General features: G+C 39.1%; 2 protein-coding genes across 4 annotated transcripts in view; both read left to right on the forward strand.

Moving 5' to 3' along the window:
* Positions 1-3757, forward strand: part of LOC138958040 (protein white-like) — a 65128-nt gene extending 61371 nt beyond the window's left edge. The window contains exons 18-19 of the mRNA XM_070329086.1: positions 2060-2133; positions 2744-3757. Coding sequence (XP_070185187.1) covers positions 2060-2133; positions 2744-2848 — 179 coding nt within the window. The 3' untranslated portion in view covers positions 2849-3757. The remainder of the gene's footprint in view (positions 1-2059; positions 2134-2743) is intronic.
* Positions 3758-9574: 5817 nt separating this feature from the next.
* The window catches only part of LOC138958042 (voltage-dependent L-type calcium channel subunit beta-1-like), a 76940-nt gene continuing 68717 nt past the window's right edge, over positions 9575-17797 (forward strand). For all 3 annotated transcript variants that reach the window (XM_070329088.1, XM_070329089.1, XM_070329090.1), the window contains exon 1: positions 9575-9842. In XM_070329088.1, coding sequence (XP_070185189.1) covers positions 9780-9842 — 63 coding nt within the window. In that variant the 5' untranslated portion in view covers positions 9575-9779. The remainder of the gene's footprint in view (positions 9843-17797) is intronic.

Raw genomic sequence — 17797 nt, forward strand, 5'->3', positions numbered from 1 at the left:
TGTGACCAAGTGGAGGGATGGTAAGTGACCAAGTGGAGGGATGGTATGTGACCAAGTGGAGGGATGGTATGTGACCAAGTGGAGGGATGGTATGTGACCCAGTGGAGGGATGGTATGTGACCAAGTGGAGGGATGGTATGTGACCAAGTGGAGGGATGGTATGTGACCAAGTGGAGGGATGGTATGTGACCAAGTGGAGGGATGGTATGTGACCAAGTGGAGGGATGGTATGTGACCAAGTGGAGGGATGGTATGTGACCAAGTGGAGGGATGGTATGTGACCAAGTGGAGGGATGGTATGTGACCAAGTGGAGGGATGGTATGTGACCAAGTGGAGGGATGGTATGTGACCAAGTGGAGGGATGGTATGTGACCAAGTGGAGGGATGGTCTTTTCCCAAGTAAAATCCTGGAAAAATCTGAGACGGTGAAGCGGACAGTTTTCACGAGGCGGAGCAACTATGGTCAGTTTGTGGGCAGCACTACGGTAAGACACAATACAAGTCAATGATACTGTATCATCTCAATTAGAGTCACTGGTCCTGGTGACAGATGTGAACGGTGATCACTTCGTGTGGACATCTACAGTACTAGAACCCAAGAATAACGAACAATGAATGAGGTAAAGATGGTAAAATAGTGTCCCACATCAAATATATCCGTCAAGACTCAATCGTGCTTATAATGTTCTTTTTGGAAATGAATCAAATATCAAAGTAAAAATAATCACTTTTCACCTCGATTGGCTTCTGATACAACACACTACCACGGTTCTCTCAGCCAACAAATGTTGGTTCCTTGCATCCGCTTCCTCATTGCGTAACATTGTAAATAGTCTGGCATATTTTAAGAGGTTTCATTTTAGTATTTTGCTCTAGTCACGCGTTTGTATGTGCCCGCACGTGCCTGTGTGTGTGTGTGTGCGTGTGTGTGTGTTTGCGATGGTGTCCCATCATTATGTGTAGTGATCATTTGGGATTATAGTTTCGATTTATCCCCGAGTACGCTAGTACAAGGGTCCAGCAGACTTTAATTGTCTGTGTGTGTGTGTGTGTGTCTCGACTTAACAGCTTATTGCTGGGAAACTACTGGGCGCAGTTCGTTCAAAAGTTGATACACTAACTTGATAATAGGTCCGATTGATCGTATTAAAACTTCATAATGTTACCTGGGACCTAAATGCGAAATAAACCACAAAAAAACGACTTGGCGGCGGGGGGAATTCGCGGAGCCACAGCCAGCCAGGCAGTCTCATAGAACAGCCGAACGCGTCACACATTGACGAGAAATATAGCGTCATAAAAAGATGACGTCACGGTCAAAAGTCTAGTCTTTGACGTCTTTTTCTCTCGCTCGGTGTGTGTGTGTGTTCATTTTGTGCACATGTGTTAGTATTACTGTGTGTGTGTGTGTGTGTGTGTGTGTGTGTGTGTGTGTGTGTGTGTGTGTGTGTGTGTGTGCGTGCGCGTGCGAGTGCATGAGTCTGTACTCGTGTGTGTGTGTGTGTGTGTGCGTGTGTGTGTGTGTGTGTGTGTGTGTGTGTGTGTGTGTGTGTGTGTAAGAGAGAGAGATAGAGAGGAAGAGAGAGAGGGAGTGAGGGAGAGAGAGTGTGTGTGTGTGTGTGTGTGTGAATGTGAGTGTGTGCATTTTCACTGTGATCAAATTACAAATAAAAGAGAAAGGCCCGTCACCACGCACATCCTCGGCTCGCATGCAATGTATTTACTATAGCAAAGGGAATGCCTGTAATTCACACAGATCAATCACTTGGTCTTAAACGTGCACAAGACAAAAACTTTCATACTGGGGGAGCGAGCCAATCAGTGAAGAGTACTCGGGTCCAGCGCGAGCGTTTTTTATTTGAATTGTGCATTGTGTACGTGGTTGTGTTTCTATTTATTTGTTTTATTTTTCAAATGTGTACTGTTGCTGTAATGAAGATAATTATATTGAAGATGGATTTTAAGGAGCTTTGAATTATTCTAGGATATGCGTCATATAAATACCCTTATCATTATTATCATTTTTTGTGACATATTTTTTGTATTATCATTTCTCAGCATGCCGTGACATCGCAACAAAATGCCGCTACACGAGCGGACAAGATGTTCTGACCTCAATCAGCTACTCCGAAGTAAGTTCAGCATTATAGTTCCCCTGTCTATCTCCTTTGCACCTCTTCGGCCAAACTCGGCCTTGTTTTTTCATCTCGTTTTAATGCTTGTGTGCGTGCGTGTGTGCGTGCGTGCGTGCGTGTGTGCGCGCGTTCTTTTTATGAAGACTTATCACTTTGAATCAAACACAGTTTCAAAACAAAATGAACAAAGTTTCTGATTCTTTTCTTTGTTTTATGATTCTTTCATTTTTAAAAATCACAACTTGGAAAGAAGCACAGCATATGTATTATCTTTTGTTGGCGAGTATAATTATGACGAGTCAGTGGAAGGGAGATATGTGAATGATGTAAGATACCGATACAGACACAGCCTGGCGGTGACCTTGACATTCATTCTCTACTCTCGAAATTCTTTGTCACTTAGACATGCAGAAGAAGTGACCGAATTTTCACATGATGCCATCACTTACGTTACGACGTCCTTTTGAAGTTTGTTTGGCTTTTTACGTCAGGGATTTCTCTTCAAAACAGAGGATCAAACAGATACGTATAAATTGCTTTTTTTTTCGTTTGATTTAAAAAAAATTGATATTGTATGTCTTTAATGAATTCTTGTTGGCTGTTTCAGGACAACACCTACCAGAACGTGGGCTGCCTGTTCGCCTTGCTGATCGGCTTACGTGTCTTGTCTTTCATCTTCCTTCTCATCAGGGCTCGGCTCTCCAAGTCCTAGAGCCTTGGCAGACTTTCGGGCTGGAATGAACTGATCACGCGCGGTTGCCTAATTGCTTACAATTAAAACCCGTCCAGTGTTCGCCTTTTTTGTTACACTCCTCCAGCCTCCATCACTCCACCCCCATCCCCCTTCCCCCCCACCCCCCTCAGTCTCCCCTCTCCAACCCCAACCGCTTTCAACTCGACTCCCCTACGCAGTGATTTACTTGAATTTTGATGTTTAGGTTTCGTGCCGGGCCTGCCTTACTCTCACTCTGTTAGCTTCGCCGTCATGGTTCTGTGTCTTTCTGCAGTGGAGAACACAGCGCAAGTTTGCATCAAATATTGGTTCTAACCACAAGAAGTCATCGAAACTGAGTACACTGTGATTGTGAACGCAAAAGACACGAACAGGATGAGTTAAGTTTCAAAAGCCTGACAGAGTTATATTACCAACCACCTTGAGATCGACCTTCACCGTGGCCTTGGACGCCAAGGTCAGAGGGGTCAGGTTCAGTGTCGGAGCGGCTGTTTGGAGATCATCGGCTTCGGTCTTTTCGGAAGGCCAGACACTGAAGAATAAGACTGCCATGTAAGTCAAAACGCGAGTCTGTGTGCCAAAATCAAAACGTTCTGAACTTCAGATATATTGCCTTCAAGCCATTTTTGAAGTGGCAAAATTCTGAAGTTCTCACGCGTTCCTGTATGGCAATGTTAAATTCTTCACCTCTATGGATTGAACAAAATCAGTCCAGGCTGCTGTGATGGAAGCAGAAGGTCTGCATAAAATACTGTTGTTGATTTGTTTGGGTGAGAGTATGTTGATGTTTTTGTTTGGATTTTGCCTTTGTTGCGTTAGGTGTTTTAATATGATTCAAACAGCATCATGTAAATATATTTCTACATGTAAATAAACACCATAGTCAAACAGTAGTCGGACTGATTAAAACAGCACATGTGTTATGTAAATATATTTCTACATGTAAATAAACACCATAGTCAAAACGTAATCGATTTAAGGTAAAACACAAGATTACCTTGGGTTCATGGACAATCTTTACATGATGAGATTTTCGGAGTGAGGTGGGGAGGGGGGCTGCGGACTGAAGGGGACCATAGTCTATCATCTGCCCTTGAAATTAATGCCACGTTATGTATTATCTAGTGTAAGAGAACGCAAACAAAACTGGAAAGGTTTGATAGACACAACGAAACATTAACAAGAGATACGACCTATCGGAGCTCCAAGTGGACAAACAAGGTAAACATTAGGGTCCGGTAGCTCAGTTGGTAGAGCACTGCACTTGTGGTCCTAGGGTTACAGGTTCGAAGCCGGGACGGACACGGGTCAACTCCATGTTCCACCCCCGTGTCACCACTATGGCACGTAAAAGACCTCGGCACGTAAAAGACCTCGGCCATAAGTGCAACCAGGGTGACTGATTACATCTAAACACGCAGACACCTGGGTAGCGCGACTCTGTTGCTGCTGGCTTTCCACTGGGAGGAAGCGACCCGAATTTCCCAGCGATAGGACAATAAAGTAATGAAAATGAAAATCAGAAAAAAAATCGTTGGTAACTGGTATTGTGACTTTTTTCTGTCGCTTCCAAACTGGACGAAGCGAAATGACCGGAAAAAAAGAAAAGAAAGAAACACAATTAGATGGCTATACATGTACCTGTATATCTCTCCCCACAAACACAATGAGATGTCTATACATGTACCTGTATATCTCTCCCCACAAACACAATTAGATGTCTATACATGTACCTGTATATCTCTCCCCACAAACACAATTAGATGTCTATACATGTACCTGTATATCTCTCCCCACAAACACAATTAGATGTCTATACATGTACCTGTATATCTCTCCCCACAAACACAATTAGATGTCTATACATGTACCTGTATATCTCTCCCCACAAACACAATTAGATGTCTATACATGTACCTGTATATCTCTCCCCACAAACACAATTAGATGTCTATACATGTACCTGTATATCTCTCCCCACAAACACAATTAGATGTCTATACATGTACCTGTATATCTCTCCCCACAAACACAATTAGATGTCTATACATGTACCTGTATATCTCTCCCCACAAACACAATTAGATGTCTATACATGTACCTGTATATCTCTCCCCACAAACACAATGAGATGTCTATACATGTACCTGTATATCTCTCCCCACAAACGTTCGGGATACAGTGAACCCCCCTTTGAAGACCTCCAAATAAATGAACAAAATCAGGTTTTAACAAGTCGCGTAAGGCGAAATTACTACATTTAGTCAAGCTGTGGAACTCACAGAATGAAACTGAACGTAGTCCGCCGCTAGTGCAAAAGGCAGTGAAAGTGACGAGCCTGTTTGGCGCGGTAGCGGTAATTGCGCTGTGCTTCATAGCACGCTTTACTGTACATCTCTTCGTTTTAACTTTCTGAGCGTGTTTTTATTCCAAACATAGCATATCTATATGTTTTTGGAATCAGGAACCGACAAGGAATAAGATGGAAGTGTTTTTAAAATGATTTCGAAAAAAAATATTTGATCATATTTTGTATATTTTTAATTTTCAGAGCTTGTTTTTAATCCAAATATAACATATTTATATGTTTTTGGAATCAAGAAATGATGAAAAATAAGATGAACGTAAATTTGGATCGTTTTATAATTTTTTAAATTTTTTTTACAATGTTCAGATTTTTAATGACCAAAGTCATTAATTAATTTTTAAGCCACCAAGCTGAAATGCAATACCAAAGTCCGGCCTTTGTCGAAGATTGCTTGGCCAAAATTTCAACCAATTTGATTTAAAAATGAGGGTGTGACAGTGCCGCCTCAAAAAGCCGGATATGACGTCATCAAAGATATTTATCGAAAAAAAGAAAAAACGTCCGGGGATATCATTCCCAGGAACTCTCATGTCAAATTTCATAAAGATCGGTCCAGTAGTTTACTCTGAATCGCTCTACACACACACACACACACACACCACGACCCTCGTCTCGATTCCCCCCTCTATGTTAAAACATTTAGTCAAAACTTGACTAAATGTAAAAAGGAGGGAGTCTTAAAATGGGCGTAATTTTACAGAGGTTATGAATAGAAAGTATAAGAAAACAGGGTCTTAAAAGGGAGGAAGTTTTAAAATGGGGGGGGGGGGGGTCTCAAAAGGGGGGGGGGGGGGGTTCCACGGTACTACTCCTGATACTGCTGCTGTTGTACAATCACTTTTTTGTTTCCTTGCGCAGTTCATGCGCGAATCATACCGCAGTTCATTAGTGATAGTGCGCAGATTATAGGCCTACGTGGTTTTCCGTGGACCTTTGCGTAGGCTACCTATGCGATGTAGTGCGTGGTTTGTTAGTGATTTTTGCGTGATCTTTCCGTAGTTCTTGCGCAATTCATCGGTGATTATCATCGCGTAAATCAGCGAAAATGGTCAAATTCTCGACCCACAAGCACGCACAACCAAATTTTATGCGTGATTCGTGCGTTTACGCGACTTTTGGGCTGTGTGACCGGGCCTTAAGGTGGAGCTGGCTTTTTTTGCAGATGTTGTCTATGTGGGTTCCCCACCGGAGGTCAGACGAGATGGTTTAAGGCTTGGACCACACTCGCGCATGCAACATCTCTTGCCATCAGTTGCCGGGACCAGTGTGTATTGTTTATAATGATGCTTTCTGAACCTACTTTTTTTCAATTGTTTTTTTTAATATTGTGTTCTTTGTTGAAACAGTTGCATTGGTCTGTTCGAGTAGAGAATAGGAACACGAGACTTGAGGTGAGAAGACCAAGAACAAGATAACAAGGACCATGTAGTCACCAGTACCAGAAACACCAACAACAATTTACAAGTACAGCTGATTTTGATATTTTTTATATTGTCGTAGCTGATACATTTTCTGCCATCGTAAGCTTCACAATGTTCAACGACTGACATGTACTTGTCATGAACAGAACAACTGATACAGTTGAACTTTCTCTCCTCCGGCGATGGTTGCTTGAACTAAAACATTTTTTTAAATGTCATAACTTCAATGCTGATTCTGTAGTTGGTTTGTTTTTACGTCATAACAATGCTGATTCCGTCGTTATTTTTTTTACTGGGCGTGTAAGCCTGAAATCGTATGAAATTTTCCATAGAACAACAAAAGGGCAGCTTTGGAGAAAGAGGGTTTGGGAAAAGGATTTATCTTAGCTGCGAGGTTACAATGCAAGGGAAGTAACAGCAGTGTTTTAGCACATCGCACGCCAGAGCTTTTCAAGACTGAAACTGTAAAACCATCTCAGTTTGATATCATGAAGCCGCACGATTATTTCTTACCTCTATCATTTTTGATGTGATCGTTGTTTTCTAAGTTTTTAAATTCAAACAGATGCTTTTTATTCAAATCTACTGCACTGATATCACATGTTATCCTCAGCTTTGCAAGTACATGTCACTATTTCATATCATCATACTAGTCAGTCAGTGTATAGTTGTAGTAACTAATGATCGTGACTTGCCGTGATTACATAATTATGTATTTAAAATTGTCACAGTACCTCATTGTTTGTGTGATTAAGAAGTAACAGAACCACGCAAGGCAGTCACACTAATAACGAAGCAACTACTGAGTTGACAGGAACCTGACATTTTCTGCTCGATCGCAGGCACTTGAAGTTGCCGACAAAAACCGCCCGCCGGGTGAACGAAACCTCATGAACCGCGTAGCATATGAAATCAATATTTTTCTGTGATTGCCGATTGTGTTGTTTGGTGAACACAGTTGTGTACGTGTGTATATTTATGACTTTGTGAATGTCAGCTCTTGTGGTAACAAATAAACTATTTCATCCTTGAACATGCTGTTTCTTTTGTTGACTAACTTGACTGTGTGACAGGGGGCGACTCAGTAAGAAGGGATGGGGGTGTGTGTGTGTTTGTGTGAGAGTGTGTGTGAGCGAGAGAGAGAGAGAGAGAGAGAGAGAGAGAGAGAGAGAGAGAGAACGGTAAAATACACTGGTTTTTTTTAAACATATATGACGATAAACCCAAGGTTCTTGTCAATGGGGAAATAGGGGGGGTAATTAATATGGGTCACATAATTGTACTAATTGATACTCTCTCCCTCAGTCTCTCTCTCTCTCTCTCTCTCTCTCTCTCTCTCTCTCTCTCTCTCTCTCTCTCTCTCTCTCTCTCTCTCTCTCTCTCTCTCTCTCTCTCTCTCTCTCTCTCTCTCTCTCAGTCTCAGTCAAACCAGCACACACACACACTGACACGGCACACACACAAACACACACACACACACTGACATTTTCACTCTCAGTTTAGCTCTATATCTCTCCGTCCTTCAACACTGACACACACACTGGCATTCTCACTCTCAGCCGGTTTCGCTCTGTCTCTCCGTCCCTCAGAGAGAGGGAGATTTACGAGGGTTGTGGAGCCCTATAGCACTACAAGCGAGCTTTTTTCAAGTCAACCAACCCTCCGCGCCAGGAGAGGGACTATTATAATCACACATATACACACAGACATTTGCAAGAATGTCATTGGCATTGAAAATATAATGCAGTACGTTATGTCCGTCTGTGACAGCCGCTGTCGGAGAGAGAGAGAGAGAGAGAGAGAGAGAGAGAGAGAGAGAGACAGAGAGAGAGAGAGAGAATTGATGATTCATGTAGGCCTACTTGTAAATACAAACAAACAACAGTAACAACAAAACGAAGCAAACCGACTACAAGCCGGAAAACAAAACTGACAAAAAATAAAAAAATAAAAAAAACTGTGATAAGCAACAGCAAACAAAATGAAAAAAACCCCAGATCAAAACAAATCAGAGCAAAAACAAACAAACCCGAACTTGACAAGCAAAAATCCAAAAAATATACCCACTGACGCCGAAAACGATAAAATCAAATCCATGAGTTCGCCGCTCAGTTTGTCAGAGCTTTTTGTTGTCAGTGGCAAGTTGTTCAGGTGTGAGTTCAATAACTTCAATCATCATACTTGACCACACACAAACACACACACACACACACACACACACACACACACAAACACACACACACACGGCACACACACACACAAAACCCACAAATAAAAATATAAAATAAGATACAAATCAAAATAAATAAACGAATAAAACAAATGTGGTGGGCTGAAAAGAAAGACATTTTCGCTCGATAACGTCATTGTCCGTTCGATGCCAATGACACTTTATTGAATATCAGACAGTGCGCAATATATCCGGGGCTGGCCGCAGAGAAAATTCACCGGAGCATAATTAATACGGCCAGTTTTGTTTTGTCTTGTTCCGGCTGAGCGATGGCTGTGAGTATGTGTATTCTTTAACATTTGGCAAGCACTGCACATAAAATTTAAATAACTCACACGGGCATAATGCCAGGGGACACAGCTGCTTTCGATATTTCGGAACATAAGCGAAAGTTGCATGCATAGGCCTACTTCGCAGGTGCTTTGGCCGGATGAACCAATGAGATGGCGCGTTACAATTACACTCTGTCGTCATTATTTTTGGTATGTGAGGCCCGAATGGGACATTGAAAATTAAGTAGAAATGACAGAAATTGTTTTGTAAATTCGTTTTATTCACAGATTCCTATAAAAATAACCATTTATAACTAAATACGAGATAATTTAAAACGGTTTTACTTGTTTTTTTGGATGGAACGAAAATGTGCACAAACCTTTAAATTTCGAGTCCGAGGATGACCCCGGTAGGTCTCTTATGGAAGTCAACATCTAAAGAGTGTGTGAAAATTGGTGCCTGAAGTAGGTTAATGTACGCTGTGTAAACTACGTCTGCTGGATATCTCTTGCTCTAACAACGATTTCGTTTTTCATGACTACCATGTGAGGATTTGATGTGTGTGAAGTCTACAAACGCGCTTATGGCGTCCGTTCCAGCATTAGTCAGGAAGCTAACATGGCGCAGCCTACATCTCACTTCCAGGACTTCATAGAGCGAGATATGCCTCCAGTTTCACAGGTATTTACTCTTCCTGACGAATAATACGAAACATATTTGGACTTGCTGTTTGAATCCTTTGCTCAATGGCTTTGTCATTGTTGTTGTATGTTCTCGTCGAAACAGATCGTGTGCATGATAAATCGGAAGGCAGTGCCAGAATTCCAGATTCTCTGCCGGAAGCAGTTCTTGGAATCTGTGCCATGGCATAAGATTGGAACCCCAAAATACGAGACGATTATGGATGCTGGACATGTTTCCATAGTGTTATTGCATCTTTTTGTAAAAGTGAATAATATATTACCGAAACGTGACAGATATTGCGGAACAACAGTTCATAAGCGATTCCACATACAGCGATTATGTAGCAGACAATGTGAACTGGGTCACTGAGTTGCATTGTAAGCACAAGCAAATTCGTGTCTTCATTCAGAATCAGAACATGCTAAAACCAAAGAGTACATGTACTGACCGTCATAGATATTCTGCTTTGATTCTGTAGTTCCATTCATATTTGTAAATTGTATTGTATTGAAACTAGCAGGATACAAGATTATTTTCTGCAACACACTAGAATGGAAATGGGTATCACTAACAACAACACAGGATCTTTTAAAACTGTATTGAACTGAGCACAATAAATGTAGCTTCAGAAATTATAGTAGCAGACTAGCACTCAATTTAAGTAATTGTAAATTTGCCTGTTTTTGTTTTGAGGTAATTTCATTCAGTGAGACTAGAGAGCCCTCCTCCCGTGTTGTTTCTATACTGTGACTGTGAGGATAATAGGTAGCGTGGACCTGGTGGATTGAAAATTAAATATGTTTTGGTCCAAATGTCATGGCTCCAAAGAAGTGTATTTGTTAAATCTTTAAGGATTGGAATGAGAACAGTTTCATTATTAGTTTTGTTTGTCTCACAGTCAGTCTCACTCTCAGTTGTTCTCGTCTAGATCGAAACACTAATTTTTATATCTTGGGCTACCATTACTACTACTAGGCATTTGTGAAGGTACAGCAACAGTTCAGTCGGTGAAGGACATTTTTCAATTCATGGATGCACAGGTACTCGAGCATGAAAGCCTGCAAATCCTTTGCAACTCGCGGAACAGTTAATTTCTATGAATGCCCCTCCCTAAATAAAGTGTTTGACCTTTTGTCCGCTTAACAGAAAAACTATTTGGTCAGAAGACTCATAAGCTATTGGACGGTTGACCGGTGACTTGAACTGGCTAATTGAACTTTCCCTTTCTGAACATGATCTCAGTCTTTGTCCCCACCTTGCGGAGAGAAGCTCCAGATTAATGTAATATAAATACATTACAATTTACAGGTGTCTTTTAGTTTTACATTTTGCTGCTGTGCACAGTACTGGCACTTGTCTGTACCTTGTACTTGAAGTTTAAATGTGTACATACATGTGGCCTTAAGTCTGAAATGGTGTCCACAGCTGAAATAGCTTTGCAACCTTGGCTCTAACCTGATATGTACATCAAAGAAAAATAAAATTCTTGTAAAGATTAATGAGACTTGTAAAAAAAAGTATGAAGTACACACCTAGAGAAACATTGTGTGCTCAGTTGTTGTTTTTAATGAAAATGTCGCCATTATCTGAAGTCAGCAGCACTACATTTTGGCCATTTTTTGTGACATGACCTTACAGCATATTGAAACATGGTCTACTCTGTCATATTTATGGGACAGAATGTCATGAATGACTTTTCACTGAGCCAGTAAAACTCAAATGTACCTTTGACAAAGCAAAGTTTTTGAATTTTGTCAGTGAGCCTGCAGAAAATGGGGAGACAAAATTTCACAGAAAGTTCATAACTATTTCCGTAAGACTTCATTTTTGTTCACTGATCAGCTCTAAATAATAATTAAAGATTGAAACCTGATATATTTTTGTAAAAAAGTATTTTACAGTATGTTTTGCAGAGGTATAAAACCTAAAAAGGGTTGTTTGACTTGTTTTTGCATGTTCAAAAGTAGTTTGAAGTTTACGTGCAGATTTTCTTGTGAAAAAAGAGTTATGAACTTTCCAACCTTTTGCCTTATAAAAAGAGTAAATTGACTGGTTGGGGAACACCTAGCGTTGTAATGCATTTGGATCCACTAGCAGCAGTCACACTGAAAGTTTGCATCAAGTTCATTCATTGGTGTTTGAGTAATTGAGAAATAAAAAATTCTTGTGAGAAAGTTATGAACTTTCCTACTATCTCCACTGAGAGTGTTTTTTGTCCTTAAATGCTAGCCATGAAAGTTAAGGTTGTAGTGGAACAGCAATTTTGCATATAAAAGTACATTAGATTTAGATACTAAGCAATTTTTGTCACTAAAGTCAAGCAGTATGCTTTAGTTAGCCATTTTCTCTGTGTCTTGCGCACTATTTTTATGTGAGAGTTACTAACTCATGTCAAAACCCAAAATATATGTAAAATGACTATTTTCAGTTTCCAAATTACACTGTACCATGATTTTCATCACAAAAAGAATCTACTGGCTGCTGACTGTTTCTTTCTGAAGTACTTAGCCGTTTTGTCATGAAGTTCATAACTTCACATAACTCAAGCTCATTTTTCAAGGGCGTGTTTAAAATAATGCCTTGTTAATAGCAAAAGAGTTTATTTGACTTTATCTGGACATTTTGTAAGAAGTTTTCTGAATATCAACCCTCAAAATTACATTTTGATAATTCCAGCATGAATCTGGGTTGACTGCACGGTGTACATAACTTCACATCAACTGACCCTCAGCCCCACGGTGTGAAGTTATGAACACATGCCATGAGTATGATTTATACACAATAATTAATTTACTACACTAAATCACTACCTCAAATGATGTGCTGCTCTTCTCCAGAGTAGGCTGTTACAGTTTGATGTCATTTTTATTTTAATTTACCAGCAGATTTTAGTACGTAGCTTTTCAGTTAAATAAATGATGTGAAGTTATGAACACACAGTCAGCTGACATAAACACTAACTAAATAATGATTTCGGTAACAGTTTTCATGACTGAGTTTGGTTAAGTAAATCATTAAGTTGTTTAGAATTATTTGCAAGAGACTTTAGTTAGTTATTTTAGTATAAATGTGTGATTGATGTGAAGTTATGAACTTTCACAAGTTTCAAACAATTTGTTTTATTTTGGCAATTAAAATCTGATTTTGTAATATAAGTGCAGCTTTAGCCTATACTATAACTCTGTGTTCTCAGTTTGTCATTGTTTTGCAAATATATTATACAGTAACTGTACTAGAGACCAACATAACAAAAATTCTTGTGAAGTTATGCGCACGCTCACATTTTATGATTTTTGTTATCGTTTGTTTTCACAAATTTTTTACTTTTATTACTTAGTTGTATGTTGATTACAAAGAGTAGCTGGAGAGAAAATAAGATGACATATGCACTTTCTTACTTTGGTTTGAATTAGCCATAGTTTGTGATGTCACGGTGTGAAGTTATGAACTCCTAGGGCATTCTAAAAATACTTTCAGTTTCTGCCAACTCTTTGAGTCAGACAAACATTTTGGTGTATTGAAATCCTTTTAATGGTACTTTTCAAGCACATTTTGCACAAAAACAGCAAAATTGTAGATTTAATGATAACTTATGCCAATATTTGCTGTGAAAAAATTGTGACAATATTAATTTCTATAAATAATACAGATAACCAAACAATCTTCTCCACACTTCATCTTCAAAAATTACCTTCATGTTCCAGCTCACCTTTTTCAGATTAAAAAACAAAACAAATTGTTTCCTGCCAGTATAAATTAAATTTATTATACCAATAAAAGTAAATTATGTGAAGTTATGAACTTCCCATTAATGGAGTTCACATCTGCATCATGCGTGGCCAAAACAAGTTTAACTTGCTTGAAATGCAAAGTAATTTGCTGTAGCAATTTGCTCAGATGTCTAAAACAGACCCAATACATGTAGCAACAATGATTTAACAAGTCTAAATTTTGTGACGGTGTGAAGTTATGAACTCCTGCAAACTTTTAAACCTGAATCTGTGAAGTGATCAAACATGAGTTTTCTTAAATCATAGCTGTTCCTTGCGTATTTATGCTCTAAAATACATCTCTATTTTCAAAACAAAGAAAATGTTCATTTTTAAAATTGATTTTGTATGTCACAAAAATGGACACCTATTCTGACTTTGGGCCATGTATACAAACAACTGGTTTGTGTGTGACTGCCAGATGGTCTGTCTCTTGGATTGAAATGTGTATCGTTTGATTCTGTCAATGTGTATATATACATTACATGTATACATGTCTGTTGGTCAGTTTGCATGCACATCTTGTCTGAATGGTGGGATAAAGGAGCTCCATTTTGTTCCCTGATATTTTTTGCAGCCAAGATCATGTGATTTTGATTTAACTTTAAGTCATTTCACTTTTGACACTGTTTGTGATTGTTTTTGTTACAAATGCGTGCATAGAGACTCCTATACAAGAAGTTTACAAATTATACTTTACAAATCCTAGAAATTATACACATATTTACAACGATGCTATACAAATTTATTACCAATTCAGTGACCCAAATGGCTTTTTGACCAATCAGGACAGATTCTAGGTGACCTGTTAAATGTTATAACGTTCAGGCAGGGACCCTTTTTGTTTATCAAGCTAAAAATTGACAAAACAAAGTAAACATTTAAATCAACAAGATCAGCGTGATTTATTCTACAGAATGACACTTCAAATGCTGTCAGATAATACTCTCTTTATCAAAAAAATATCGATAAGCGAGTTTTGTCGGTGGGTGCTTTACGGAACAGCAAGGTACCGCCCATCCACTGAGTGTAAAATGCCGACCTGCTCACTTGAAATCTAAATTAACTAAGTTCGAAAAATCAAGTGAAATTGCGTCACTCGCGTTACGTCAAATTTATCTTTACGTCATTTCCCATCCGTCTTGAGTCGGTTCGAAATCTGTCGCTCTCTATTCAACAAGAAAAAGCGAAGCAACCAAAACGCATGTTGAACATGGTTTATCTTGTGAGATTGTTGTGTGTCAAACGCATTTGATCTGTGAATATTCATCACGTCAGGAGTATTACTCTGATTGGCTGACCCAGGTCACGAGAATTCTTTGACTGACAGGCATAATCAGGTAGGAGCGCTCCAGTTCCCATTGCGGCTGTTCTGTCTAATTCGCGGGGTCGCTTCGAAGTTTGTTTTGGTCGAATTAAACGGTAATAAAACCGTTATTTCTAATATGCGGACTGTTAGCAAATGATAACAGTCATGTCTCACAAACGATATCAGCATTCGCCTAAAAGGCTCATGCTTGATATCTTTTTTCTCGACATGCCTGTTATCATTTGCTAACAGTCAGCATATTAGAAATAACTCATAACAGTATTAACATCGATGTTCTGCACATAATTGCAGGAATCAGATAATTGGGATTATTAGGATTTCAATTTATGATAGATTCATACAGTTCAGTTCAGCCCCTGGAATGTGTTGAGCGCCAGATGCTGAAGAATTTGAACCAGCAGACTTCTTCAAGCGGTGACACTGAAAGTATCCCCACCCCTCATGCTCCAAAGCAAGGATAGAATTATATTGTTTTTCATATTCTCATCTGTTCATAAAAGTAAAAGTAAAATGAGGGCAGGATTTAAATGAGAAAATGGTTTTACTTATTTTCAAAATTATCATTGAATTTCAGAATGAGAATGAATCAATGATGAATGATGTTAAAGGGTTTTGATACAAAATTAGCCCCACCCCTAAAAATGTTCCTTGTTTCTGATTCCCAGACAGAGCCTTTTTCACTTTCTGAAATCCAGAATTTCTGTTTGGACCCTTCAAAAAAATATGAATTTATGAAAGTCAAAATTCTTATTTGCAGAGTTTGCATCCAGTGGACACAGGTTGTGCCAATAAAAAGCTACATACCGAGTGTCAATGAAAAACATAGTTCAATCCCCAAAGCAATGAATAAAAAAAAATCAACAACAACAAATTGAATAAAGGAACCAAAGGTACCCACGCTGGGTTGTTTCCCCTTGCCATCAGAAACAAAAATAGTTTGTTTGTTTGTTGTTATGCCTCACAGTTACATACTGAGCTCATCAGTGTTTGTTGTTATGCCTTACAAGTTAGGCATAAAAAAAAATAGGTGTGGTTACGGTAACCCGACCTACCCTATTTTTAGGGGCCGACCCTATAACTTTTTATTACATTTGTCAAAAAAACAAAAAACAAAAAACAAAACGAGTGCAGAAAACGCAATGAAAGCCTGAGTCGCACACTTTTTTCCCTGTCAAGTAGGTTTAATTTGTACACATTAGAAAAAAAAAGTAAAAAAAAAAAAAAGTGATTGCCTACCTTCCTACCCTATTTTTTTTGGCTATGTTACCGTAACCACACCTATTTTTTTTTTGGCTTTACATACTAAGCTCATCAGTGTTCTAAAAGTAGCGAACCAGAAGAAGAAGTGTTCTGAAAGTAATGCTTTTTTGTTATACTTCCAATAGAATACTGGGAAGATAAAGTCGGTGAGAAAGTTTGCAATAAACAACTCAGGTGTTTTGAGACCATTGCAACATTTTAAATGTCAGCAATAAGGAACAGTGTTGCACTCCAGTATACTAATTTACTGGAAAAGTAGGTTATCATAGATCCTTGCCTTGGTCCAGACAAAGGCCTGTCTCGCAGGAAGAGGCAGCTGTCTCAGGTTGTGGGAGTGTGTTGTTGAATTCTCTCCACATCTGCTCACAGAAATTATACAGCCCAGGGGGAGGACTGTTTATGAATGTCACACTCACACTCACAGGTTAATGGTCAGATGGACAAGTGCATACAGTGAAACTACTGTGCTGAATTATTATCCAATGTGATAATAACAGTAATAATATTTTGGTAATAGGGTTATGTTTGTTTTGCATAGGGGTATGCACGTTAAAGATCCCACGATTGACAAAAGGGTCTTTCCTGGCAAAATTGTATAGGCGTAGATAAAAATGTCCACCAAAAATACCCGTGTGACTTGGAATAATAGGCCGTGAAAGGTGGATGCAGCGCCTATAGGCTGTTGATCTACTGGCCGATGTGAATGCGTGATATATTGTGTAAAAAATTCCATCTCACACGGCATACGCACTTTGAACTTCGGATAAGGCGCTATATTAATACCCGTTATTATATTATTATTAATATTATATAGGTTTTTCTTTGAGGGTTTGAATTGATCCCCCTCTGATTTTGCAGGCCACTACTGAGGTCATAGCTTTTGGATTCAGTTTTAGTTGTCCTGAGTTTAGACTTACTCAAATTACTGGTTTAATATGGCTGATCCAGTTGTCTATAGCTTTTAGCTTTAAAAAAAATCCACAACACACATCAAAAACCCAACCATTTACAGAACAGTCTGAACATAACACAAAAACTGAACAGTTTATCAGTTGGTTTGTTTAGCTGCTTATAGTTATGCTTTTGAGGTTCATAAGGCGTGGTTGTAATTTATTCAAATTATTGTGGATTTACTGAAGCATGAAGTTTATACTTGTACCAGGTGCACAGCAGGTGCCATCGATGCCCATTGCCATCGGTGGTTGAGAATAACAGGGGAATAGGTTATCACACATGTATGCCATGTTTGGTTTTGTCTTCATACTGTAGTTTGAGGATCTATCCACAACACTGCCTCACTTTAGCTCAGTAGTCCTGACCGTGCCTTGTATGGACGTTTTAACTAACAGTGTTTTCTATATGACTCAATGATTCTCAGACCTGACAGTGCTTTATACCCCTTCATGTGTAACACTAAGCACAAGACCAAGTATGCACAAAAGAGATCCTGTAATCAATGTTAAAGTTTGATGTGTTATAGAAACTCGAAAACAGCCATCATGCATCCTGCATCCCCTGGAATTTGGGTATGACTGCCTAAATCAGTATATATATGGCCATACACGAAACTGAAAGCTCACTCGTGCCTTTGA

This window comes from Littorina saxatilis, linkage group LG2 (genome assembly GCF_037325665.1).
Source record: "Littorina saxatilis isolate snail1 linkage group LG2, US_GU_Lsax_2.0, whole genome shotgun sequence".
Lineage (NCBI taxonomy): Eukaryota > Metazoa > Mollusca > Gastropoda > Littorinimorpha > Littorinidae > Littorina > Littorina saxatilis.